Here is a 26,561-nt window from a genome sequence, read left to right on the forward strand (position 1 = left end):
ATTACCGCTCTCCGGAAGTGACGCATGACCCTGAACGCGCGGCTCCCCAGCATGGCCTCCGAGACAAGGCGGCGTGCTGGATCGTAATTACGTCATAGCGACAGCCGCCAGGTGCACGCCTCGTCGGCCGTAGTTCAAAAGCTGCTAACCAGAAAACTATGCAATTACCGGCCCTGCGGCTTGGCCAATATTGCTTCAGCTGTAGATATACTACGATTTTTAACAGATTTAGCCAAAGTGAAATTTCGTTGCAGATATAGCTTTTCAGCCTGGTAAAGTATTTCGAAACTGCATATTTTGCAGGACCAGGTTGACTACCATTAGAGAAAATGAAAGCGAAACTTGCCTTTCTAGAATGTCACGGCTAAATCTCTGCGCCTGAACATAAGCGTGTCCTCGCGAACTTTAATTTATTAATTGAAGAGATTTTTCTCGTGATTGGGCCGTTTTGGAGCAGTAGCACATTTTTTTTACGCTTATTAGGCTAATTATTTTGTTTCTTCATAGGGTCAAATGCATTTAGTTTATAACGTCACGGCAGGCTAGTGTGGGGAATTGTGGGTGGTGGCGCCACCTGTCTACCCTTTTTTGCGTACTCGTACTCTTGCATAAGAAGGCCCGATGTGCTGTTCTGGACACCGCCAAACTCCGCCCTGTTGTCCGCTTCTGTATTTTGAGCCAATCAGAGAGGCCGCAGCAGCCCTTTGGGCCAATCAGAGCAGACAAGATGGCAAATTGGACAATTTGACGCACTTTGGCAACGTTCTGAAAGGTATGCGTACCCTGGCCGCCTTGCGGCAAGTGTGTGTGGCCCTTCAGCCAATCGGAGAAGCGTAATTTGCTAATACATGTGGATTCAGCGCTTTCCTTTTGTGCCCCTGTAGATCTTACTTGTAAATTAGCCGCTTAATCTAATAATAATAATAATAATAATAATAATAATAATAATAATAATGTCTTTATTTGTGTCCCGTAAAAGTACACGACACGAGAGACTTGCAGTAAAAGCTGTCATGAATGGCAGCTTGACAGAGCCGTAGGCCCCCCATACACGGGGCAGTTGCATAACGACAAAAAACGGCATATAATACGTGGTCACATTTGAAATTACACATTCCCAGCGTACAATGTAACGTACATACACAAAAAAAATAAGGCAAGATAGAAATACAAATTGCAAGTTCACTCATACAATAAAACATCACAGTCAACGACGGAGTAGTCACAAAAGAAATAACATAAATACAGTTTCACTTATCCGCAAGAAATAACAGTAATAAATACACAATGATGGTAATCTGCAACATCAAATCAGCTACCATTACCTTGCGAAGCACTTAAAAGCAAGTAAGCCAGAAGAAGCGCAATAACGAAAGATGGTTGGCAAAACAGTGCAGAGTGAGCTGCACAAGCTCAACGCGACGTCATGGATGTTGACAGCGTCTGCTGTGGTCCGGTTGTTTGTCGGTTAAGAATGAGTACATTACATCCAGACGAAAACGAACTCTATAAAATTGATAAGATACTCGCCGCGGTTGCTCAGTGGCTGCTCGGCTGCTGAGCACGAGGTCGCGGGATCGAATCCCGGCCACGGCGGCCGCATTTCGATGGGGGCGAAATGCGAAAACACCCGTGTACTTAGATTTAGGTTGCCCGTTAAAGAACGCCGGGGGGTCGAAATTTCCGGAGTCCTCCACTACCGCGTGCCTCACAACCAGAAAGTGGTTTTGACACGTAAAACCCCATAATTTAAAATTTATAAGTCTGTCGCTACTGCACAACGGCCTAGATATACAATGAAGATGCGTTGCAGTCACGCATTTCAAAGCCTATAATGTGCCAACCAAGCTCATTATACATGCGTGTCGTCGGTTAATGACGAACGAGTTGCTTTCTGCGTACAGTTGCCTACAAAAATTTGTTACAGGGAACACCGGCGCTTGTGGCTGCGGGAGTTGCAAAAGTATGGTGACTCAGCCAGCGCAGTATTAATGGGCACTATACTGATTTGCCAAAACTTCGTCCGTCTGGGCCTCGAACGGCTTCGTGGCTTTGAAAATTGAGTATTTAAGAAAAGATAAAGCATTTCGCGACATGAGTGCAAAACACTTCGCAATCATTAAGCACGTTCGCGGACGAATTCTCTTGTTGCGTACAGAAAAAAATATTAGTGCTTGGAAATATCGAAGTAAGACGCGTAATAAGTAAAGCTACGAGAACGTTTGATGTAACTAGCCAGACCATTACACAAATCCCCGCAACAGGCACGGTTCGCATGGTAATTTAACGAAACGATCGCACTGCCGGAGTTCCCTCCATTAATTTTTACGGGAAACTCTGTAAATTCTGTGGTGCAGTTTACAGAATATGCAGGAGAAAAAACGATGCAATACTTACGCTCTGGCGGGAGCTGCCTGAAGAAGGTATGACAGAAGAATATATGTATATATAATCGAGAAAAATATTCATCTTGAACGCAATGTCCATTTAGCCGAGGAAAGATTGATTATTTCTTGAGAACGTGAAAAAGAAACACATTTATTGAATTTCGCGCATAAACCCGAGCAGCAGCACGTGTTTGACGTAATGAACCTGGAAGTATCAAATGCCTGAAATTTTGTTGCACTTGGCCTGTTCTGGCACTTAGAAAGGCGTCGAAAACTGCTATGTGGTTTAATCTACGGCTCGTTTAGAATTCAATGTATTACCACTGAACAATTTTACTAAACTGGAGAAAAAGCTGTACAAGTTCTCTGCGGTCACAGAGGGCTGTTGCTAGTAACTTGAAAGCTTCGCCACTCGGCCGTAATTCGCTCTTGCCTTCTCACTTAATTAGCGCGCGTTTTGCACTGTATCAATAACCGCTTTGTTGCTCCAGGAACTTAACCTGCTAACAGAAGCAGTGGCTAATACAGTCGACTCCCATTAAGTCGGCGCTTGCGAGAGTGCAAAGTTTTGGTCCGATTCTTCGAAAGGTCGAATTATCCGAAAGGTCGAATTAGCTAACAGTGGCAAAATGCCAACAAGACACCGTACTGAACGGACGAAGCGGACTGCTGAACATGGCGGCTTGTCTCGACACGAGAAGGGTGGGAAGAATATGGCCCCACGCGCTAAACACAGAAGCAATAGCGCTATTTGCAAAATTTCTTGTGTTTTCAAGCTTTTAGTAACCGCTGCGCGCATGAGGGGGCGCCATGAGTGGAGTCGACGGAGGTCGAATTAACCGAATCGGCACGCTCTCGCGTTCGAACTAAGCGAGTTTTCTTTCCATAGCAAAGCATGGTTTGTCGCCAGGACTTATCGGTGCGTTCTAAATAATCGAATAAACCGAGGTCGAATGAACCGAAGTCTACCGTACACCTCTTATTGTATCCGAGGAGGTAAGAGCCGTGCTCGTGAAGCTTCGGTGCTAGTAACAACTAGTATTCTGGCTCTGGTGTTTTGGCCACATTTCGTGGACGGGGGCAAACTTCGGAAGAAGAATGCATGTATCCGTGACTGCGGCGGCAAATGTGTCATGGTGCTTTGCGTCGCAGTTTATATAGGTTTGCTCACCTGACAAAGCTGTGCTGCTCCGACTTGTGCTGCTCTTACTTGTGCTGCTTTCAGCACCTGCCGATAAAAAGTGACAATTATGTAGCGATGCCTGAACAGGACGCTGAAGAAGTGCTTTGATATCAACGATAACTCGCTTTGGTAATCGTCCTCTTTCAGTGCAGAAAAAGAAATTACTTTGACCATAGTTGCGCGTCATTAAAAAGGCGTGCTCTGAATGGCTTGATAACATTCTTTAATAATATGTATACTGTGACTGCGTATTAACACAGGGTGCGTGTTTTTTCACTTTTACGAATTTATTTATTTTGTAGTATTTGATTGATTGACTTTTGTTTCACCGCAGAAAGTACAGAACGCGGCTCTTCTTTTATTTTTGAGTGGGTTTCATTGTCGGAATGCGTTTATATCATCTCACGTTATCATGGTTTTATTATTAAAAAAATTATCGTTCTTGGAGAAGCTGATGGCGCGATAGTTGCCAATATGTTCAGTTTAGTCCAAGATAATCAATCAATCAATCAATCAATCAATCAATCAATCAATCAATCAATCAATCAATCAATCAATCAATCAATCAATCAACAGGACAGATGGGTTTGCGTATCTCTGGTGGCGTCGTTGTGCGCTGTGAGCAATATTGAACGAAAACCAGCAAGCCCAGCCTATAACTCCAGAATCGTACAGGAAGCCCAAGAATATGAAGATTTGTACAAGAACTGCTGAAGGTTCATAATAAACAGATGTAAACGCTCTTATGCTCTGCCGTCTCACTTCGATAACCAGAATGGCACAGAGTACACAGAAAAGCGTTTTGTTTAAATATGCGTCCGAAATATAAATGCGGACTACTGAAAAATATTTCGGCTTGAATGTTACAATGTTAAGTACGATTATATAACCCAAGTCTTTTTGTCCCCCTTTCGCAAGGCTCACTTCTCAGCAGAACTGATGCTCTAGCAGGCTCTAGACACCTTGGACCTTGGAGTATATATCACTTAAGCCTAACTTGACGCAGTGCTGTGTGTGCGCTTGAGATGCTATCCAATGGGCATATTCCCTAGCGCAGATTCCCTCAGAGTCACGGAAGCCAGCATCGAATATCTTGTGTACTGCAAGGACTGGAAGCGATTGCTGGTGCTTGGAGCACGTCGTGTATTCCATGATTCATGGTGTTACGTTTCGCCTACAACGCGCGGTATAGCCGGCGCGGATGCAACGGACGCCGGGGCTTCGTTCAAAGCGGCGGACATTTTGGCCCGTTCAGCGCCGCCGATACGCCTCCCCGCCAAGGCATGTTTCAATGCCACGTGTCTTCAAGTGTGCGTGTGTGTGTGTGTGCATGTTGGTGCCCACGCTTGTCAAAGCGCGGCAGCCGGGGAGAGGAGCTCCCCAAGTGTGAAGCGAGGAGGTCTGACCGGCGCCGGCCCGGCGGATGCGTCACTACACTCGTCCCAACGTGTCTCTCAGCCTGTCCGTGCCGCGCATCAAGTGCGCCTCTGACGAGGCGTTCCTTCTTCCCCTCGACTCCGAGAGTATAAGAGCAGCTGCTCCCGGACGCCGAGAGAGGCTCCGATTTCTTCTGTTGAGTAACGTGCTCTCCCATCTCTCCACTTCGGTCGACCTGACCGGCCGCTCTTTTGCGATGCTAGAATAAACAAGTTCTGTTAGCAGTCGACTCATGCTTTGCCAGGACCTTCGCATGCTTCCAGTTGTGCCCCAGGCCGCCAGGCCAACGCTACCCTTGGGGCTTGCGACCCATCTGCAACAACTCGTGCCAGCGGTGCGATTGCAACAACCGGTGTCAGCGCTGAGATTACAACAATGGGTAGCTACTATTGGCGCGAGCGGGACGCCTTCTCTGTGCGGATCTGGTAGTGAAATAAGGCATGCAAGCGGCTAGCGAAACATGACCTTCGAGATTATTGGCGCAACTCATACCTAGTTACGTGCTGCAGCGAGCTCTTACCGTTCTCTGGAGGAAGAAAAACACTCAATCTTACTCATCTCGGTGACGTGGTGGCAGCCGAATCACGGGCACGGCTGAACGCCTTCTCGTTGTTCGACCGGTTGTAGTTCTCGATGAAGACGGGAACGCTATCCTTAAGTCGGACGTGGAAGCCGAGTTCTTCTTCTTCTTCTTCTTCTTCTTCTTCTTCTACTGCTCGGAACTCGAGGCACCCTCATTGTGGCTAATCCCCCTTCATGGGCATAAGCCACATTTTGAAGCCATAATAAGAACTACCTCTCGAGGCATGCTCCGTTGGCATTGTTTCCTTCATGACGCACACCCACATTTTTTTTTTATGCGAGAGGTAATGCCTTAGGGCATACAGGGGTACGGGATGCGGGCGAATAAGGATGATTAAAGGAATGGAAAAATACCCACAACTGGGTCTGGCCACACAACGACAAACGAAATGATCAGCTATCTTGTTGTCGCCTGTAACATGGGGTATGTACCATAGCTATCTTGTTCTTGTTCCCTAGTGAAATAGCGCAACCCACTCTGGGGGATCGGCTATATGAATCGGGCGGCGAAAAAAAAAAAAAAACTGTATTTGAATGTATTTTGAATAAATTGAGGCGAACTGAATTAAGTATCTTGCTAATGGGATTTAAAGTTTCTACTGTTACATATATGAATGATTAATTATCTAAGTATTACATAAAATATGTGACCATATTAAGAGTAAAGAAACATTCTAGCATGAAATTCCTTTTCTCTCACGCTGAAAGATGCAGAGGGCTTCACAAACGTTCCTGTGCCTGTGATTCAGTATGGTAGACCCAGAGGAAAGAATTACAGGAAGAGTCAAATTCAAGCCGAGCTTTTGGAAGGGTTCTTCTAAAAATATTTTCCTTTGAATAATGAAAGGCGACATGTCAAAAATAAGTGTTGCAGTGATTAACTCTCATTGCATAAGCGACACAAACGCGATAGAGCCAGACCACAGCTGTAGAGGTAAAAGTTCAGTAGGGGGACTCAGCATCCTACTATACACTCGTGATCATTATTTCAATTTTTTCTAGTAGTTGTTTGTTGTTCCAAGGAAAATCGAGATGCGAGAAATCAGATGTTCACAACGATAATTGCGCGTAGTCATTTGCAGTAGTATGTTTTCTGAATCGCGCCGCAGGGATGAAAGGTAATGTAGGTAAAATTAGGATTATAGGACCATCACGGGATGCTACTACGGGTGCACCTGTATATGCGCTTAAGGCTAGACCTTTGCGGCCTGGCACCCACACTAAACGAACGAGACGTCAGTGTCTTCGGAAGAGAATAGAAAGTTTCTAATGAATCTGACAATTTCGATGTGGTCAGTGATGAGCAGACAGACAGGCAATCAGTTAAGATGACGGCTGATGACACAGATGATGATAATTTGAGTAAAGCTAGGACAATTGTCAATAATTCCGCTTAAAGATAGGCGCGAAGTCAGGCAGCCGAATGGAAAACGACTAATTTAAATATGGTGATACAATGCCCACACCAGCCTTCTCTTCACAGACGGAAGCATCAGTTGCTATCACGGTCTTTGTATCCAGGTGTGCAAAGGGGTCTTCCAAAATAATATTCGAATATTGTTAGGGCAAATGTTTAACCCGTCGCTAATATTGAATTTGGTGATATTTTTCCAAACAATGTTAAACCATGGACCCAATAATGCGTAATTAGTCGCGATTTAAAAAAAGAATAAAGCCAGCCATGACGAAGGAACAAGAAATAGAAACTTAACAGATAGTCTGTGAAACGTACAGTATGAAAGTACGATGATCACCGTCTTAGCATGACGCAGAGGGCGTCAGTTTATGGAGGCTGTTTAAGTGTCAGAAAACGACCTCCTCCACTCCGCCCTTCCCCTCCACTGGAAACTGGCAATCTTTTAGAAGGGCAAAAGCCATGTTTCGAGAAACGTGTTAAGACTTGCCCATAAGCTCGTTTTATTCCATAAGAAGGTGTTTGAACACTGTATGAATTCAATTCCTGGGTGCATACCTTCTTAGTAAAGACAAGCAGCCTGCTGAAGTCTTGGCTACGCGATTGGCGTGGGGAGGAGGGGGCGAGAGGGCATTGAAATAAACTCACTCATTCGGCAGCATTCGTTCATATTTTATTATTTTTTTGTGAACGCACAATACAACACACTTCACGCATACAAACAATGCAGAAGCCACACAGCACGGCCCAAAAAATCACAATAATGCAAATGCGGTCGTGCATAATGTACGCAGTGCCATTTCGTGCCTCATATTTATGGTCTTTCGGAAAGACGGCACTGCACAGTGGTGGTGTAAATACATCTGTCCTTCTTGCTCTCACCGTTCGTGCAATGCATATGTAAATAAGTTTACTCTGCAAAGGAACTGGGGCACGGGAAAGTAAGACGAAAGTAAAAAAAAATTATTGTTCAGCATCCAATAGTACTCCGCAGAATTGTGACAACAAACTATCACCCGTTTTTTGCCGTATAGAGCTCGGCTCGAACCCCTCTTCCACAACTCCACCGAGTGGTGCACAAGCGCCACCCATCGTCTGAAGACAGTGCGATTGAATAACAGTGGCCTCCGAGATCGGCTGGCAAAGGCGTTTTCGCTCGCCCTCTGATCTCGGAGGCTATAAAGTAACTTCTCTCGAGAGTTGCTACGACTGCGAGTTGCTTGAGAAACGCACCTTCACTCTACACCTGCGCATGATGCAGACACCGAGAGGGTTACATAATTTTGAGTTGCGAATCGCCGTGGAGTTTCACGGCGCTGCCCTCGTAGATCTCAAGCACGCGTTGTGAATGTATCCAACGCCGCAATATCGCAGTGACTGTTTCAGTTGAGAGGCGAATCTGCCATCCACTTTCCTGAGTTCAGGGGGAGCGTCAAGTTGAGGAACGTTTTAGAATACGAAAGCCCCCGCCATTACTCGAGCATCAGAGAAGATCTTTGCGATAGTGTTTGAATGAACCAAACGGCAAATGATGAAACTGGTAGTTTGTCAGAGGCTCGCAAGAGGTGCTGTCAATCAAAACTTCTGTGAAAGACACATTCTCTTCTTTCTCAGCAGCGTACAAAAAGCTTGATAATATATATTTTTTTCAATTTGTATTTCCGTAAGCACATAGAAGGGTACGGCTTACTCCACGCGGCGTGGTAGCAGTGAAGTGATAATCAACAATACGCTTATAGCGGTACATCGTGTCTGACACTCGACGTAGGGTTGACCATGGCATCAACAGCAGCCTCAGTATAAGTTAACTGCTGATGAGAATTCCTTACGAGATTTCAGCGTCATCGCGCCTCACGCGGATTCACACTGTTCCATGCTCAATAGCCAGCAGAAAAGCGCTCATGCAATAAAAAAGTCATACTCCATACGTCACCGAGAAATTTGAACACTGTTGCTTCAACAAAACTTGATGAAGAAGAACTTTAAATGATTCGAGAAAGTCGTGTTTGAATGAAGCGATATACATGCGCTATGTAAATGCATTTGTGAACGGGCCATTGTTTTTACGTGCTCTTAGCAACAACGAGGAGAAACACATGGTGTGCACTGTGTCAGCGGAAAGTACAAGAGTAAATGTGCGTCTCAGTATGGGGCGCCATCTTTCATCTGCACAGGGGTGCGTCATGGAATGGGTCCAGTCTTTGCCAAAAGAAAGAAGGTCAGTGGGACCATATGAGCGCTGTTTAGCAAGAGCTCTATGGCATGCGTCGTATGATCAACCGTGCGAGTCGAATACAGAAGACTCAAAATTGTGATAATGGTGACGAAATGGAGAGGAAGAGATCATATCCTTCTCTAGAACATCCAAGAACGCCGATGTAAGGCAAGGCGGGCTAGACATCCTAAAGTCAGCTAGCAGCCGTCACGCGAGCCGTATATCTTGTGTTCTCATTACAAATGCCGTGCCCATCCATGAATATATCTATATGACGTCTTCTTGTGGTCATTCCAGAGAGCTCCAGAACTGCTCCAAAGGTCATGCAGAGCAGCAATTGAACAATACTGCGGCAACAATGCCGTTCCAGTGCGCATAATGAAGCTGACCATCACTGCTATTTATGCTTCGAAAGTCTTGGGCAACTTTGCCGCACGTTACTCAGAAGAAAGGGTATGATTGCGTTACTGATACATCTATCAATCCATGTTCTTCGAAATTTGATATTTATTTTTAAAACACAGCCGTCACGTAAAACATCAAGTTATACCTTACGGTTTTATTGCAGTTTGTATTGCGCATGCGCGGAAGGCATTTTCACCATGAGTATAAAACCTTCATTGAAACCGTTGGTAGTTAGCGACTGTTTGTTGGCTGTATAGAATATACGTAGGTATAACATCGTGCGATAAATCACTGCTAGAGCCAGTTCATCATCGAAATGCCGCTCGAATGCTCTCCCACACATCGGCAACGTTATCGGAGCATTCTGGAACTACAATCTCTGAAAGATGAAATTATCTGACGTTCTTAGCTCGGACGTCAATCGTAAGAGACTATCATATATGCGACGATGAAACACATATTAAGTAACGGTGACAGAATATCTCACTCGAAAGGGAAAAAGGAAAAAAGGCTCTCAAAAGTTTGTGGTGCAGCAGGGAGCATTGCACGAAGGATTGATCATTGCGTCCTAAAAGTAGCGCGAAACTTTACCATAGGATTGACCCCGCCTCAGACATCAGTCATGATGTCTGAAGTGTAAGTTGTGGCAAAACACAGAAGCAGAATTACACTAACTCTGTGACGTGACAGCCAACGGAAAGTGGCGGTGATCGCGATTCTGCGATATGGAGCATGAAGAAATATACTAATGTTATTAAAACTTACACGCATTATTGAACGTGCAGGAAGTACAACTCCTACAACTTCCTATCACTGCGTCCTTTTATGTTGCTACCCACTGCACCACTGAACACAAAGCGTGCAGTAAACTTGCGAAACAAAAGTGCCGTGGTACAAGTAAAGGAAGAAAGCTGTACGTATGATTACGGATGCGGAAGGTCGATAGGCAAATGGTACAACACATATTTACAAGATGAGCTTGCTTCTAACACTGAAGTGTAGAGATACCCTGCACCCTTGAAGCTCTGTGAACTGGAAACAAAAACAAGACATAAGAACAAAGGCTTGCCAGAAAGTATAGACAGCGTCAAAAATAGCAGCGACAACGATAGACGATAGGGACCAGTAGAGACATTTGAGCACAGCTAATTTATCAGACATGGTTCACGACGGAATCGGTGCCGAAAAAAGGAGGAGGCAGTTCTCACGATTACGTATGCACTCTAAAGAAGGGAGTACTGACGACTGCCTTTGTGAGTAACTACTCTCATATTCAACTGCATTTGGGGAGTTCCTGGGCTCACTAGAGATGGTCCACTGTAAAGGAAGCATTAGATTAGTATTTCATGACTGATTAAAACTGCGATTACAGCTGTGATTTTAACGCAAAAGCTTGGCGTAGACGTGTTTGCCAATACAGTTTTGCATGTCGCGCCACATCAAGTGCTCTTTTTCTTTTCTCAATTTAATGAGTCGTTCAGTCTATGTTGGTTTGAATACTAGTTAGCTGTTCTTGACAATGGACCATACTGTATATTTTCCTCGTTTGCGAAGAGCCATGCCAACGTATTCTATGGGAAGAGTGAGCACACTCCATCGTGAAACACGTCGTCAAAAATGGAAACACGGGACAAGAAGTTACTCCCTCACTATAAGTCACCGGAACGGCCTGGTTCTTTGATCGTAGCACAGCTACACTAAAAGAAAAGAATCCCTTGTTACTTATATTGTTCTCCAGCGATAATCGTCGACTATCTTGCGTACATGTCCCTTCACACTACATTTACTGTTTTACTATTTGCCAGGTTTCATATCGTGCTGATATGAGCATGCGGTTCTTGACCTGACAGTACCGGTAGCGCAGCGTCAAGAAAGGAAATGCTCGCATGAAAGATGATAAATATTTGTTTGGGGACAAGATAAGCCTCAAAGGGTGTATGTATTTATAAAGAGCAAAGGGATGCTTCAGCAGGCATCGTCATTTGTCTACTTCATACGAACTTGATGCAGAAAATCAGAGCTCTAGTGATGTAAATAAAGAATGTGAAAGCTATACTTCCACATTCAGGGATATGTACGATACACTGCACATGTAGAAGGAACACATATTGAGTATTCCGGCCTTAATTACAGTTTATCTCTGGCATGAGGGCGTGCAATAATAATCTTCCTCCAGTAGACATCTGCCTAAGATGTCATACTGGCACTTCATTTGTTAAACAGAAAAAAATGCTGAAGCTATGCTTGCTTTTTATAACAATTACATGTTCCCTTTAAGTGTGGACGGTATTGTATGTCGACATTAATATTTCATTCGCAGCCTGCAGTGACATCTGTGCCGAAACAGCACGGTGGTCCCCTCCGCAGTTGTTGAAGTGTGCATAAGCTTTTTTTTTTTTTTTTTTTTTGTAGCAAGTACGACGAGTTGACTTTTACGTCACAGGAATACAAGGTATGTCGCAAGAGTTTAAATGAGGCAGTGTTGAAAAGTAACTTTTTTCGCTTGCGATCATTAAGAGGCACTCCAACAAATGTGCCCAAGAAAGATATCACACAAGTCAATTATCTGCCACACTTTGTTCTTATGTATCAGGTATATCACATTGTCGGTTACAAGTGGAGTAATTTTGTGACTGCAATTTGAATACAGCGATTGGTGCGCTCTGCGAACAAAGGTGTATAGTCAACTCTATTTTATAAGAGAGTAACTGCTTCGAATTTATCTGCCTATCTTTAACTCTATTTTCGAGATTTCTTGTACTCACCAATGAATAACGTTCTCTCTGTTTGCGCCATCCTAAAATGAACGTAAACTCGCGAGCAAAAATTTTGCCACCACCCCGTCAACAAAAATTAAGGATTACTTCTTGCGCAGCTTCACACCGTGGAACTGTGACAGTGCATTGTACCACACGTGGACTCACGCACTTGATTTTGTGCACGCGTAGGCTGAGAAAAAAAAATTGTTCCTGACGTGTGTGGTTTTTAAACTGCTGCTCGCGACTGCCGCTCCGTTGAAAGGTACGAAACTCAAGCAATAGTATTTAAAATGTGGCATGAGCAGTTACTTCTGTTAAAATAGTTGCTGGCATCATCTTTGTTCTTAAGAGTGTGGCCTTCACTATACCGTACAACGAGGCAAAGTTCGGTCACAAGCACCCTGTACACATCCAGAGTGACCCCATGTCACCTCTGCAGTTTGTACCTCGAGTTTGGAGTGCATCATCGATGGAATGACGCTTTACTACACTTTAGCCTGAACAATGGCAAAATGCAGGCGCCGAATATTCATTCCAGTCGACACGCGAACTCGTTTCAGAGCTGTTCTACGGAATGTAGCATCCAGTCATACATGAACATTTCAACTTGTTCAACCAACATTAACGTAACTGGCGCACACACTAGGCCCCCTCAAACAGCCAAACATCAACAAAGCGCTGATGAGTGTCTGTAAAGTCTCTCGGGAGAAATCAACACAGTCGCGGTCATCTTGCGCTTGAAAAGTACACTCTTTCAGCAGAGTCACAAAACGGTCCAGAAGCCTTGCACACCGGCCTGTTACCAACAGCCAATTACATAGACCACCAAGTACATCAACGAAACACTGCCCAAGTTCATTTGCAGAAATATGTCATCGAATATTCACACATTCTCAATTTTCTTACACTCGAAAGCTAGATTTTCTAGCACACGTCTGGTAGAAATATGTCATGCTCTCACACGCCAATAGCTGCACGGTAACTTGTTACCTCGAGGCTGATGCCTATTCAGCCGAACACGTTAACATTTGTGAAAGATTGTGACAAAAAACAACCCAACCACAACGACCTTGCATTGAAAAGAAAGGTTTTGCGGAGAGACCGTCAATGAAAGCACACTATATCCCTACCCAGACAACAACATTTTACCCACACCATGAAGGACGTCATCAATAATTTGCCAATGCGTTTGCAATAGTTCTCGTAGGAGTACTGGTAATCTCAAAGATCTTACACCATGAAAAGGAAGACCTTAACCGATAAACAGCCAAAACTCAACATTGACTGCCACTCCCTACAAACACACTAGCACGCTGCTTCCTCCACCAACCCATCAACAAAACATCGCCCAAGGCCATCACGATAGGCTTTGTCGAAAACTAATACCAATCACACAGAGCTTGCAGAGGAGAGGCTATCCGTTCGAGCAAACTCATCAACCAACATTTCTTAAAAGCTGTTCGCTGACGGTTCATGCACTGTCGAGAAGGTTGATCTTGAAAAGGTCATTGTGCTTCGTCAATAGAGTGTGAATTGGTGTTCATCGTAGACAACTGAACACAGGTTGTTCTTTAACGTGCGCGTTGGCTAATCCGCATTCTTTTTACCCGCTGTTCCAAATACGTCAGAGGACGTTCAAGCACGCCGAACTTATTCGGAAGTTGTCATTGTTGTTTAAATTTGATATCCGCAACAGTAATGTGAGCACTTAAACAATGATCTACCAAGTGCTCATTTAGATGTTGATCTGACGTCGCCCAGACGCCATGAACATAAAGCCAAAACAAGCAGCATGGCCTGCACAAAGCTGAGAGCAGGACGTTTGCTTTTGTCCACACTGCAATCCTTAACATGTAGGCCAGCGTGCCATCAACTTCTATACAAACGTTTTCCATCCGTTCAATCCTTCTGTCGAGGCCAAATGTTTGTCTCCCTATACATACCGCCTTGTCAGCATTGCCGGGCTGGCAACGGGAATATTTTTCGCTATCAGCGTCTGCAGCAGAAGGCAATCAGCGCTTGTTCTTTGTAGTTGCAACCGTCCGTCTTGTGATTTTTTGTACGCTGATGTATATTCGCTACGTAGTACATCTGCACTGCTCCACCAGCCCTGAGCCAATATGAGGAGCTGACTGAGTATTACAATAAATACTTTTTTTTACTCAGTCTATTTGGCATCGGTGTCCTTTGGCAGAAGGGCTAGCTTGCGGCGCTCTGTCATTGCCGTTGGCGCGTGAAAAGTAATCGTAAGTATGATACGTATACGCAGCTTTATGCTAGGGCTTGGCGCGTCTTTACGAAAAGTATAGAGCGAGCTTTAAAGAAACCACAAGGGCGGATGTATGGTGTGCGAGTTCGCGGACGAATACACGACGTTACGACGTCTAGACATCGCATGATCCGCCTGCGGAAGCATTCACACGACAAAAAAAAAAAAGTGAGAAGAGGAGATGACGAACGGGGACAGAGCAGAGAAACTCTCGATAGCAGGTCACCCTCTAACGTGACACAGCACCTCCTCCGAGAACTGGCCTGCAAAACTTATTTTAAAACATAAAGCCTGTGTCTCTATCCAGCGCCTCTGCAAAGGCTTCCGTGATTCTTTTCAAACAAACGCACAAAATATACGCGACTCGCCTGCTCTGAATGTGCGCCTGTACCGGCGAGCTGAGAGAATCCTAAAGCGGAAGCCCGTCGTATTTTGCGGGGTTGCAGCGATCGGGGCACGCACAACTCGATGACCTCGCGCCAGGTTGTACAAGCCGTCTGCTCTCCAAATAAACGATATCGCTCCGTCGCGTGAAGCCGAACCTTCGGCGAAAACGTTCCCCTTTAGCAGCCTGAAACGACGGTACCCCCATGAGAGCTCTCACTGAAATCGTGTATGGTTACAGGCAGCGCGCGCGCAAGGTGGTCGTTTTACGTGGTCGTACGTCTTCAGATGTGGTTGTACGTTTTCAGCGCCGACAGGACGATGTAGAGGACCCACAGGAACACCATGAAGACGCCGCTGGCGATGGCCGCCGGTCGAGGACCGCCCAGCTCGGCCTTGCCGAAGAAGGCCAGCTTCCGTCGCAGCATGAGCAGCGCGATGCAGGTCAACGAGAAGGCGCAGTAGATGCCCACGCTGAAGCCGAGGGAACCAGTGGGAACATTGAAGACGCTCCCCTGCGTTGTCACACATATGGCTGAAGAGTGTGGCTGACTGTAGACAAAGGTGTATGAGCGACAAATACCTACAAATGGCTACGGAATACAGCGAAACCTCGCTATAACGAATTTGGAGGGCAAGCTGAAAATACTTTGCTGCATAATCATTACTTCGCTACAGCCGTTGTTTGCCCTAAGGGACAACGTTACTCATCGAACTTGAGGAGGGGAGGGTGTGTGAGCACCCAGATAGTTGAAGAGCGTAAATTAGAATATAAACCAGAAAGGCTTACAATGGCCTTCGAAAACAAAAGCGGCATCTTAAATGCATTGGTTTCCACGGAAACTTCAAGGTAACGTTACGATTGCATCGTCGTGTTCATTAGTTTGTTTTAACCCGTTTTGCTACTACAGTGTTTGAGTGTAGACTTGTAATCGAATATTTCTTGTCCTCAACACCCGTGTGATATGTTGTGCTAGAAGGCGGAGTACGACGGGCATGCATACTTTACAGACATACAGACGCATTATAAATCTCTGTTGACGGAATGCAGCCGACAGGCCCACATCGCAAGCGACACTGCGCAGATACATTCTCGGCCCACCCCAGCAACTCACTTTGATCTGCCAGTAGGCGGCCGACAGGACCCAGGGCAGACCCAGACCCAAGAACACGTTGACGGAGTTACTTCCGGTGACGTTTCCGACGGCGTTGTCGGCGTACTTCTCCGCGCGGGCGGCACCTTTGGAGGCGAACAGGTCGGGCAGGGAAGTGCCCAGCGCGACGAACGTGATGGCCGTAATCGTGTCCTCCAGGCCTACGAGGCAGCCGAAGATGCCGGCCAGGTCGCCGATGACGGCCGTCAGCAGACCGATGGCAGCCAGAGACACGAAGAAGGTCAGCCAGCCGCCCATAAAGCCCGTAGGCGGTACCAGCGAGAATAGTACCTGTGCGAGAACCGGCCGGTCATCCTCTTAAGGGCACGTCGCTATAGCATACACAATGTTGCCCGATAGACCAGCCGCAGAGCTTGACGTCTAGACCATTATGCAGCGGTTACATTTTTTTACATTAATACATTAATTTAATAAAAAATATAAAAGAAAGCAATTTGTCTAGTAAATATCACTGGCAGGAACTTTTTCGCCAGGCAATATTAATTGACGTAGCTGAGTTTTATCCAGTCACGTTCCAAAAATTACTATTTGAAGCAGTGAAGAAGCGGCAACGCGATCGGGTCCTGAAGGAACACTGATCGTAAATATCGAAGAGACGCTATAGAGAGAAAGATTAATTGTATTTAATCCGGGTGGACCTATCATTAAGTGCTTTACTTTCGTCTTTCCGGCGCCAAATACGTCGATTATATGTAATATGAGGAAATGGAGGCCAACCGCAATCTTTTTTTTAAATTCGCGTCACGTCGTCGTACGTCGTTGCGACGTCAGAAAATATACAGTATTTCCGCGCACTTTGGGGTAGTTTATTATGCGGGGGAAGTTCCGAGAAGTCGCGAGGTTGAGCGTAGGTACAGCTTAGAATACAATTCAATCTTTATTCCTCTTTCTTATTCAATGTTTACGTCACGCCAAGTTGATGCCCGAACGTAATTAACGGTGGCGTTGCCCATGTAGGCTTCCATTTTCGCTTGTTCCTGTCTTCCTGGGCTTCCAAACCCAAGTTAAGACTAACCGTTTGCTACAACAGTGCTATGTGCCAATCCAGCCAAACTCAGCATGTCTCCTAATTGTCCCTTTCGGTCAGAAATGACCCGCAAGATTGAAAAGAAAACAAAATCACACGTGACCCCCGAAATCGGGCAGCGTGACACCGTGCGCCGCCGCCGATCTCGGAGACCGTGGCTCACAATACGGTAGTTGGGCTCTTGCTTGGGCTAGTTGGCTCATGCTTGAATTAGTAAAGGCAAGGCGCAGAAGACCAAGACTCAAGAAGAACATAAACGACAGGACCGGCGCCGGTCCTGTCGTTTGTGTTCTTCTTGAGGCCTGGTCTTCTGCGCCTTGCCTTTACTAACGGTAGTTCAAGAATGAGACATGACAACAGCATATGCTCGGCGCCTCCTCACCTTCCACCCGAAAGTGATGAAGTGCATGACGTAATCGACGGCCTCGGCGTTGTCGATGTCGCCGCCGTTGACGTTCATCGCGTCCTTTATCTGGCCCGCCCAGTCGGCGGAGTGCAGCCTCAGTTTGTCCACGTTGGTGTTGGTCATCAACATCAACCGGTTAACGATGGTGTTGAACTCTGCGCGCCGGAGAACGAAGCATCTGTTACGATCCAGCAGGCAGCACTGATACTACAAGAGGCTACATCTCTAGATTCATAGCTGTGTTCCTGAATAAAAAATAACGAGTGCCACTTTGAACTGTTAATCCCCGCACTTCTGGCGTTTGTTGGTTTCTTGCATGTTTCACATAATAAGTGTCAGTTAGTTTTTAGTACAATAGCATTAATGAATGGTGATCGGCTTTCGCTCATGATGTCCACCCGAAACCACAGCGCGAGCCTATCCCGGAGCCAGTGCATTCAAAGAAGTTATATATATATATATATATATATATATATATATATATATATATATATATATATATATATATATATATATATATATATATATATATATATATATATATATGCGCATCATAGGGGGACGCATTCAGTAGCTCATAAGGACATGACGTGTAGATATGGGCAGCATTAGTACATTATAAGTTCGTACGGGTGTTGCTAGGAAGCATCAGTATATGATGGCATCGAAATCCACGGACGACCAACGGAGTTGTTCATGTCGATGTCGAGGGAATAGCCATGAAATGATGGAACACCACAATGGAATAGCATTACAGTCATTCATATGTAGCATGAGGGCCTGCGAAATTTTTGAGCGCTTGCTGCTCCTTATACAAATGCGCCAATTAAAACTCCAAGCTCACTGCTTACAGTGAAACCAGAGTCCTTTAATACTTAAAAAACGTATCAAGGGGCGCTGGTAAAACGAGTCCATTTTATGGCGCTGAAGGGCACACATGAGAAAAAGAAGGTAAACAGTCAAAACAAACATATTGTGCGCCTCAACAGCACGATGAAACATTACTAAGCGATCGTAATAAAGAAAGTAAAATCGTCGCTGGTATGGCCCTGTATGACGCGCTGACTCCGGGATTAGCCCATGCACCTTGGAGCAGTGCACTTGAGAGCTGCACCTGCGGGTGGCGGTTTCGCGTTGTTGTGTTCAAAAGAAGTTTAGGTGTCTGTAGCGGACTCTACTTTTTTCACGTATAGAGAATGTGGGAGAGACAACGTAAAAAAGCAAAGGCAGGGCGCTCGTTTACCCTATTCCACGACACTTCAACACTTTGCATCATGAATCGTGTGGTTGCTTGTCGTTATTAGCATGTCAGTAAGTGCACATAATGTTGGACGTACTCGTAAGCGCATTGTACGTAGTTGCGTGGCATGGGCCATAGTTTCATAGCGTCGTACCTTCTTGTTACATAGCGGCTTGTGCGTCTGCGCCAATACAAGCTGTTCACGAGGAGCGCGAACGCAGGCGTAGTATTTTTTGTTCTGCTTTTACGGCTAACACGTTTTCCACATTACAAACCCTTCGCCCCCTACTTGCACCACATAAAGGTTTCCGGAGAGATCTACTTCGCCGCATAGTAGTTCCCGAGGAGGAGGTGTACCTGGAGGTGTGTGTACACGGCGGGGGGCGAAGCGAGTAATCGAACAGCTATGAGCTTCTACACGTGCTAGCCCCACTGTCACCTTCGTCGCTGGTGATGGTGACGGTGGTCTTGGTCAGGTGTCCCAGGCCGGAGCCCGGCGACGCGTCGTACAGCTCGACCTCGAAGTGCTCGTCCTTCTCGGCCTCGAAGTCGTCCACGATGGGGATTTCGATGTTCTTGACCGTCTCGCCGTGCTCGAACACCAGCTTGCCCTCGCCGCCGTGGAAGTCCTCGCCGTCCTTGGCCGTCTGGCTGCGCGTGCGCCAGTGCACGTAGGCCGTGCCGTCGGCGCCCTTGGTGCGCACCACGGCCACCTGGGCCGTGCCCACGCTCTCGCGGACCAGCAGGCCCCGGCGCCGGAACTCGAAGATGCCGGGCTCTGTCACACCACGGCAGAGAGAGAGAGATGCGACAGGGGGGTTGGAGGGGGGACATCGCACAATTGGATGGGGGGGGGGGGGGGGGGGCACTCGCCGAAATCACTGCATGCGCTTTCACTAAGGGTAGGGAGAGGCACTAGATAAGCTGTGCCTAAAACAACAAAAAATAAGTAAGATGCCGGGCTCTGCAACGCCGCGGCAGAGAGAGAGAGAGAGATGCGACAGGGGGATTGGGAGGCGGGGGAGAACGTGGAGGGACATCACACAATGGGCGGCACTTGCAAAAAGCACTACATGCGCTTTCACTAAGAGCAGGGAGAGGCGCTACATAAGCTGTGCCTAAAACAACAACAAAAAAAGAAGTAATACAGCTTTTCACTGAAATGGTGTTGTGGATCGGCAAGCTTACACAGGTCCAGAAGGAGGGGCGGAGGGACGCGTTCGAAGGCTTTAGAGACGCACAAGACTCAAGGGACGGCCTGACACACACGTGCAAAGACGCACACACCCACACCCACACACACACACACACACGCACGCGGACGAACGCATGGGTAAGACAGGACAAGACAAGAAAGAGTGAAAGGATGCAAAGAAAGGCAAGGAGGTTAACCAGGGGTATTAAGTTCAGGTTGGATATGCCAAACGGGGACGGAACAGGGGGATAAAAAGAATGAAAGAAAGCGGAAGGGGGAGCGTGACAGAGGACAGGACAAGACGGACCGAGGTGGGTAGGATGGCTATAACAGGGAGGAACACGGGCAGGCAAGCAGGTAGGGAGACAGGCGTGCAGACTGGCTCAAATTCACAAGCGCTATGGCAAGCAGATACACATGCCTGATTCGGGCGGTTCTCACTCTATTTTCAGTGTCCGCGGCAACGTTACGATTCAGCCAAAAATGCCTCTAAGTGAAATTGTCAACTTCAGGCGAGACGACATCTATCGCTTATTCCTTTCCTTTACGGCATCGAGTACGCGTCGCTGTGTAAGCCAGTAACTCTCTCGGGGTGACCGTCACACTCACGGTCGTCGTCGATGATGGTGATCTCCATGACGGACTTCCGACCCAGGGCGACCCCGGCTCCGTCGCCGGCGGCGGGCAGCGACAACCGCAGGAAGAACGTCTCGTCGGGCTCCCACTGGTTGTCGTCCACGATCTGCACCGTGACGCGGCGCTGGGTCTCGCCCGGCTGGAACATCACCATCTGCCGCAGCTCCATGTAGTCCTCGCCCGCCAGCGCCGTGCCGTCGATGGTCTCGACCCTGCGAGAGACGCCCAGAGCACGTCATACATATATGCCATACGGGCGGGCGACATTCCGGGCGTTGGAGCGGGAAGCGGTTTGTGCGGTCGAAGCCGTCGAGTGGTTTTGGCACGTAAAACCCCATAATTTTTAGTTTCGTAATAAAATCGCTAGTGGGAAATATGGCGCTATCCGCCAGCCGCGATGTGGAGCATTGGCTACATTGCGTTCCGCGCTGTTGAGCACGAGGTCGCAGGTTCGAAACCCGGCCGCGGTGGCAGCATTTCTGTGAGAGCGGAGTGCGAAAGCGCTCGTGTATAGTCAGATTTACGCCACGTTAGAGAATTCCGGGATGTAGAAATTAATCCGTAGCCTTCCCGTACGGCGTCCCTTGTTACCCGCTGTCCAGTTTCCCTGCCTTAAACATAATAAACTCAATAGACCAGCTAATCAGTCAATCAATCAATCGATCAATAAATGAACACATCAGTCTGGCGCGGCAGCTTGCAAGCGCATCTATAAGATTCAACGACGCGTGTATACAAACAAGCGGCCAAACGCAAGCCGACCCGACGACGAACTTGTTCGCCTCCAACGAACTGTGTGTTAGTATAGAGGACACAAGTTCACAAGTTTGCCCAGTACGCTGTTTACGGTTTATTCCGTCTGTTTATGGCGGCATCGCGCCTGTGCGCCGTCACAGCCACGTGACAATATATATATATATATATATATATATATATATATATATATATATATATATATATATATATATATATATATATATATATATATATGGGGTTCATTATGAAAGTAATGCGCATGATTTTGTTATGTCGCGACTATCCATTGCAGCGTGGTAAAACTGGTCGACCGGTCGGGAAATGTGGCGAGGGTTTCGCCCCGAAAACGCAGCCGGTCGTCAGTTTACTCCGAGCAGTGGGAACGGATAACACTGCGCGATGGAGCGTTCGCTTGAACAACGATACGCCATCAAGCTTTGCGTGAAGCTTGGAAAGACTGCAACTGAAACATTCCACATGCTTCAAGAGGCCTTCATGGACGACTGAGCTTCAACGTCACAGTCCGGGAAGCGGCACAAGGCGTTCGAGGAGGGCCGGGAGGAAGTCGCCGCCGAACCCTGTTCTGGACGCCCAACAACGACCAGAACCGACGAAAACGCGGATCGTGTGCACGAAGTTTTACGTTCCGACCGTCGATTGAGCATCCAGCAAATTGCTTACACATGTCCACGCATGACAGGTGTCCACATCTGCGGTACATGGGATTAGTAACCGAGGATCTGCAAATGCGCAAGGTCTGCACAAAGCTTGTGCCGAAAGTGTTGGTGGAAGATCAGAAGGAACACTTCGAGTTTTGCGTTGTCAAGAACTGTTGGATTTGATTCGAAAGGAGCCGGACTTTCTTAACTCTGTTGTAACCGGAGACGAATCCTGGATGTTCCAGTACGACCCAGAATCAGAAAGGCAGAGGAGCGAGTGGCGCACAGAATCATCCCCTCGCCCCAAGAAAGCGCGAATGAGCAAGTCTCGCCTCAAAACGACGCTCATTGTTTTCTTTGACGCCCGAGGAATCGTCAATATTGAGTTTGTGACTCAGGGAGAAACTGTCAAGTCAGACTTTTAACTGGAGGTGCTCAAGAGATTGAAACGCCGGGTCGCGCGCGTGAGGGCTGACATCAAAGACACGGTCAAGCTCCACCACGACAATGCCCCAAGCCACACGTCCTTCATCGTTACCAACTTCCTGGCCCGGAGGAACACCCCGGTGGTCCCCCCTCACCCTTACAGTCCCGACTTGGCTCCGTGCGACTTTTTTTGTTTCCCCGACTGAAGAGAGCGCTGAAAGGAAAGCATTGGCAGACTGTGGGAAACATCCAAAAGCATGTTACAGCGTTCCTGAGAGACATTCCCGTCGAGGACATTCAGGGTGCCTTCCAGGCGTGGCAGACACGTCTCCGCAAGTGTAGTGATGCGGGTATATATATATATATATATATATATATGGTCATTCACACTTACTTTCTGGGGCCAGCATACGTGAAACCGAACACGCTGGTTTCCTAAAGGATACACAGGAAATGGCGAAAGCAGGGAAAACAATACACAGCGCGTAGATACATCAGAATCAAGGTAACATCGTAAACACCTGCACACCTGATACACATCGTGAACAATCTAATAATGCCTGGAGACATGTTCGCACACGCGAAAAATCACGTGAGCTGTCTATGGTAAAAAGAACACGTCAGCGAGAACTTGCAAAATGCTGAATTTCGTCGAAAGTAAATTCAGGACCGCACCTCGCAAAAATTGGAGAACTACTTTGCTAATGTAAGATCCATATTACATTACGCCTGTGTGCTGCCTGGGATCCGCAAACTAATAATCCTTTCTAATATGCTTGAACTCGTACAAAACACCGCAGCTCGATTTGTTTCCAATAGTTATAACTTTACTTCTAGTATTACTATATTTAAAAGTGGGCTGGTATGGGAATTATTAAATAGGCGCAGAAAAAAAATAAGACATGGGATTAGAGATGCTTTTCAATATTTATCGCGGCATGGTTAAAGCAGACAGGTAAAGATGCATTTTGCCCCCTCATTGTACATCTCAGAGACGTGACCATCAACGGAAAATAAGGGGAATTAATTGTACAGCGAATGTCTTTCATGGCTCCTTTCTTTTTCCTTACGCCACCAGTCAGTGGAATCAGCTGTCACCACGAATTACTGGATGCCGAACTGCAGCCTCATTTCGAGCTCTGTCGTTGGGTGTATAATGGCGTGCACGGTAGTTTGTTCTTTGTTCCACGCCGGCCTTATGTCAACACTACCTGTACTCTCCCTTCTCTCCCCCCCCCCCTTGCATCCAGGTATTTCAAATAAATAAATGAATTTAAGAAAATGGAGCATTGTACTCGGTGCTTCACGCTCAATGCCCGAAACGCGTGCGAAATTGAGCACCGCTCGTATTCGATGCGCTCACCTGCAAGTGGCGGGGCAGTCGAGCTTTCCCTTGCGCCGTATGATCACGTCCACCTTGCCAGCCTTCTCGAGCACGGCGCAAGAGCTCGCGTTGAACTCGATGGTGGCCACGTTCTTGTTCTCCGGTTCAGGCACGGGCTTCAGCAGTTTACCCTGCTCCACTTCGTCCGCAGCCTGCGCGTAAATAATAGCACGCACGACGTATACAGGAACTATGCAACCAACGTTCATTTTGAAGGCAATGTCTTGCTTATTCAGTTACTCTAAACCTTTCTGAATCGTGTGTTTCGGTTTATAACCTTTAACCGCGGGCCAATGCCGAAGATAGTGCAGTCAAAACAAAAATTTAAGCAGTCCGACGCTCTTCCCACTCTCCTCACGCGAGAGGTGGCGCGATAGATTTTTTGGAAAAGTGACTCCCCATCCCATTCCCACCCACAACTAGCTCAGGAAGATCTTCGAAGACTTCAACTATACGTTTAATTGCATTCCAACGCTTTCTTTCGGCTTTGGTTACAGCAGCCTCACAAGGGAACCAACATATATGCCTTAAGTGGACCACTGAAAACTCGATTGCCTGCGCCCCCGCGTAACCACATTAAGTAATACATATTTTGCAAATGCTAACATATTTTGAAACCAGGACACTACACCTTGGTTCTTACAGCGAAGCTGTTAGCCTCTAGTTGGTCGGGATTTTTCTTCGGATCGTGCTCACCCAAAAGCAGTACCGTCACCTAGCAACCGCTGCCGCTTAGACAGACCAAACGGCAGCTGGAAAAGGGCTTTGTCTTTGAGTTTTCGCGTAACAGAATTATGCTTTTTCTTATATTCGAATTACAATTCGAAGCTATCATGTCTGCAGCTTGTGTGTAAATTGTACTTTACGAATTTTCCGACGCATTTTACTTTGAGAAATTCAGTTAGTTCAATAATGCACTTGCGCCAGGTGGAGGGCCTACAATGATGAGGATGTATGCTGCACTTCCGCACACGTGCGTGCGTGCTTGACGAACATGTGCACACAATGCATCCGTCCTTGACGCGTAGGCGCTGTGCTCGTCGCATCTGTCGCCCAGCGTGTGCTGCAATCGTAATCGACACTATGGCAAACACTGGATGGATGGATGGATGGATGGACGTTATGAGCGTCCCCTTTGGAACGGGGCGGTGGGTTGCGCCACCAAGCTCTTGCTATTATACTGCCTAATATCCTACCTAGGTTAAACAATAAAAAAATACATACACTATGGACTCCCACAACCAAATTTTCTGACCCTCTATCGCGAACTTTGCTTTTGTACGTCTCCGTTATTTTGTCGTTTCCCTACTTTTCTTCCAATCGCCCCTTGCTAATCTCTATTGCGGACATGTTTACTTTTCCCCTGCTCTCGCTGAACCCAAGGGATTCAAGGAGACCACTGGTGCCTAAATCGACCGCTGCGCAGACGTCTTCACATTCTGATAAAAAATGCTCCATCGTTTGCCTAGCTTTACCGCAAGAAGCACACGCTTCTTCTTCCTTCTTATATCTCGCTTTATAAGTGCGTGTTCTATGGCATCCCGATCTCGCTTCGAAATGTAATGAGCTTCCCTTTGAGTTATCATAAATTGTTTCTTTCCTGATTTCGTTTTTTCTCCTAAGTAGTTACTCATGGCACGTTTCATTTCCATTGCCGCCACCCATGAGATTAGTTCAGTCTCTCTGACTTTCCGCTTGACGTTCCTTGTTGCTGTGTTGCCTACCCTACAGACCGCATACTTGCTGGTAAGCTTCCTAGTTCTTTTATTCCACTGTGAATCAATGTTTTTCCTGTACAGATACCTCAACACTATCCCAGCCCATTTACTTTCTTCCAAATTCCTCAGTCGTTCTTCTACTGTCCAACAACAGTACCGCCACCTAGCGGCTGCGGCCACTCAGACCGACCTCAAACGGTAGCTGGAAAAGGGTGGCGTACGAGATGACGCCGCTAGATGGAGCTAGCCTGCAGTGGGCAGCGTGTGGATTGACGTCAATCAGCGCTACCCAATGGCAGATGGCGGGGGCCTTTTTAAGGAGAAGTAGCCTGGCAACGGATTTCAGTGTCGTTGTGACTGCGCTGTGGTAGGCCCCGTATACGTAGATCTATCGAAGAGTAGCATGAGCGCGAACAACGGCAGAGAGAAAAGCGGCGGTACGGCCAGCAGCGGCGTCTAACTTCAGTTGAGGTGGCGGTACTTGCCTAACGTCGTTCGTGCTTGTCTAACGTCGGCAAGAGCTTCGCTGTACATCCACTTTCACAGGGTGGAATGGAGGTGGATTTTTTTTTATTGAAGCTACGCAGCACTGGTATTAAATGACGACAGCTTGTCAAAATATGTTTGCAGGTACACAATGCTGCTTTCAGATCTTTGTCTTCAAATAGGCACCAGATGAAAGCCTACAGCCACGAGACTGAGCCTACTGCTGTTATTTATGGTAATGGACTATTCCTTATTGTTTTCTGTAGTCCTTGTTCAATACGCATAAAATATGCCATAATCAGTTACACTTTGAAAAAGTGACATGGATGCGAGCCAGACCAAAGGGCTCACGACTGTTTCCTGGGTACTTAAGCATTGATTGACATATTTTTTTTTTTAATTTCTAGTGTTCACAGTT

General features: G+C 46.7%; 1 protein-coding gene across 2 annotated transcripts in view; it reads right to left on the reverse strand.

The window, feature by feature from the left end:
- Window positions 1-7,654: 7,654 nt before the first annotated feature.
- Window positions 7,655-26,561, reverse strand: part of LOC126528940 (sodium/calcium exchanger Calx-like) — a 79,780-nt gene continuing 60,873 nt past the window's right edge. For both annotated transcript variants that reach the window (XM_050176526.3, XM_050176527.3), the window contains exons 8-13: window positions 23,919-24,091; window positions 20,688-20,926; window positions 19,323-19,661; window positions 17,620-17,798; window positions 16,151-16,480; window positions 7,655-15,550 (exon numbers count right to left, since the gene is read on the reverse strand). In XM_050176526.3, the coding sequence (XP_050032483.2) occupies window positions 15,320-15,550; window positions 16,151-16,480; window positions 17,620-17,798; window positions 19,323-19,661; window positions 20,688-20,926; window positions 23,919-24,091 (1,491 nt within the window). In that variant the 3' untranslated portion in view covers window positions 7,655-15,319. The remainder of the gene's footprint in view (window positions 15,551-16,150; window positions 16,481-17,619; window positions 17,799-19,322; window positions 19,662-20,687; window positions 20,927-23,918; window positions 24,092-26,561) is intronic.

This window comes from Dermacentor andersoni, chromosome 8, assembly GCF_023375885.2.
Source record: "Dermacentor andersoni chromosome 8, qqDerAnde1_hic_scaffold, whole genome shotgun sequence".
Taxonomy (NCBI): domain Eukaryota; kingdom Metazoa; phylum Arthropoda; class Arachnida; order Ixodida; family Ixodidae; genus Dermacentor; species Dermacentor andersoni.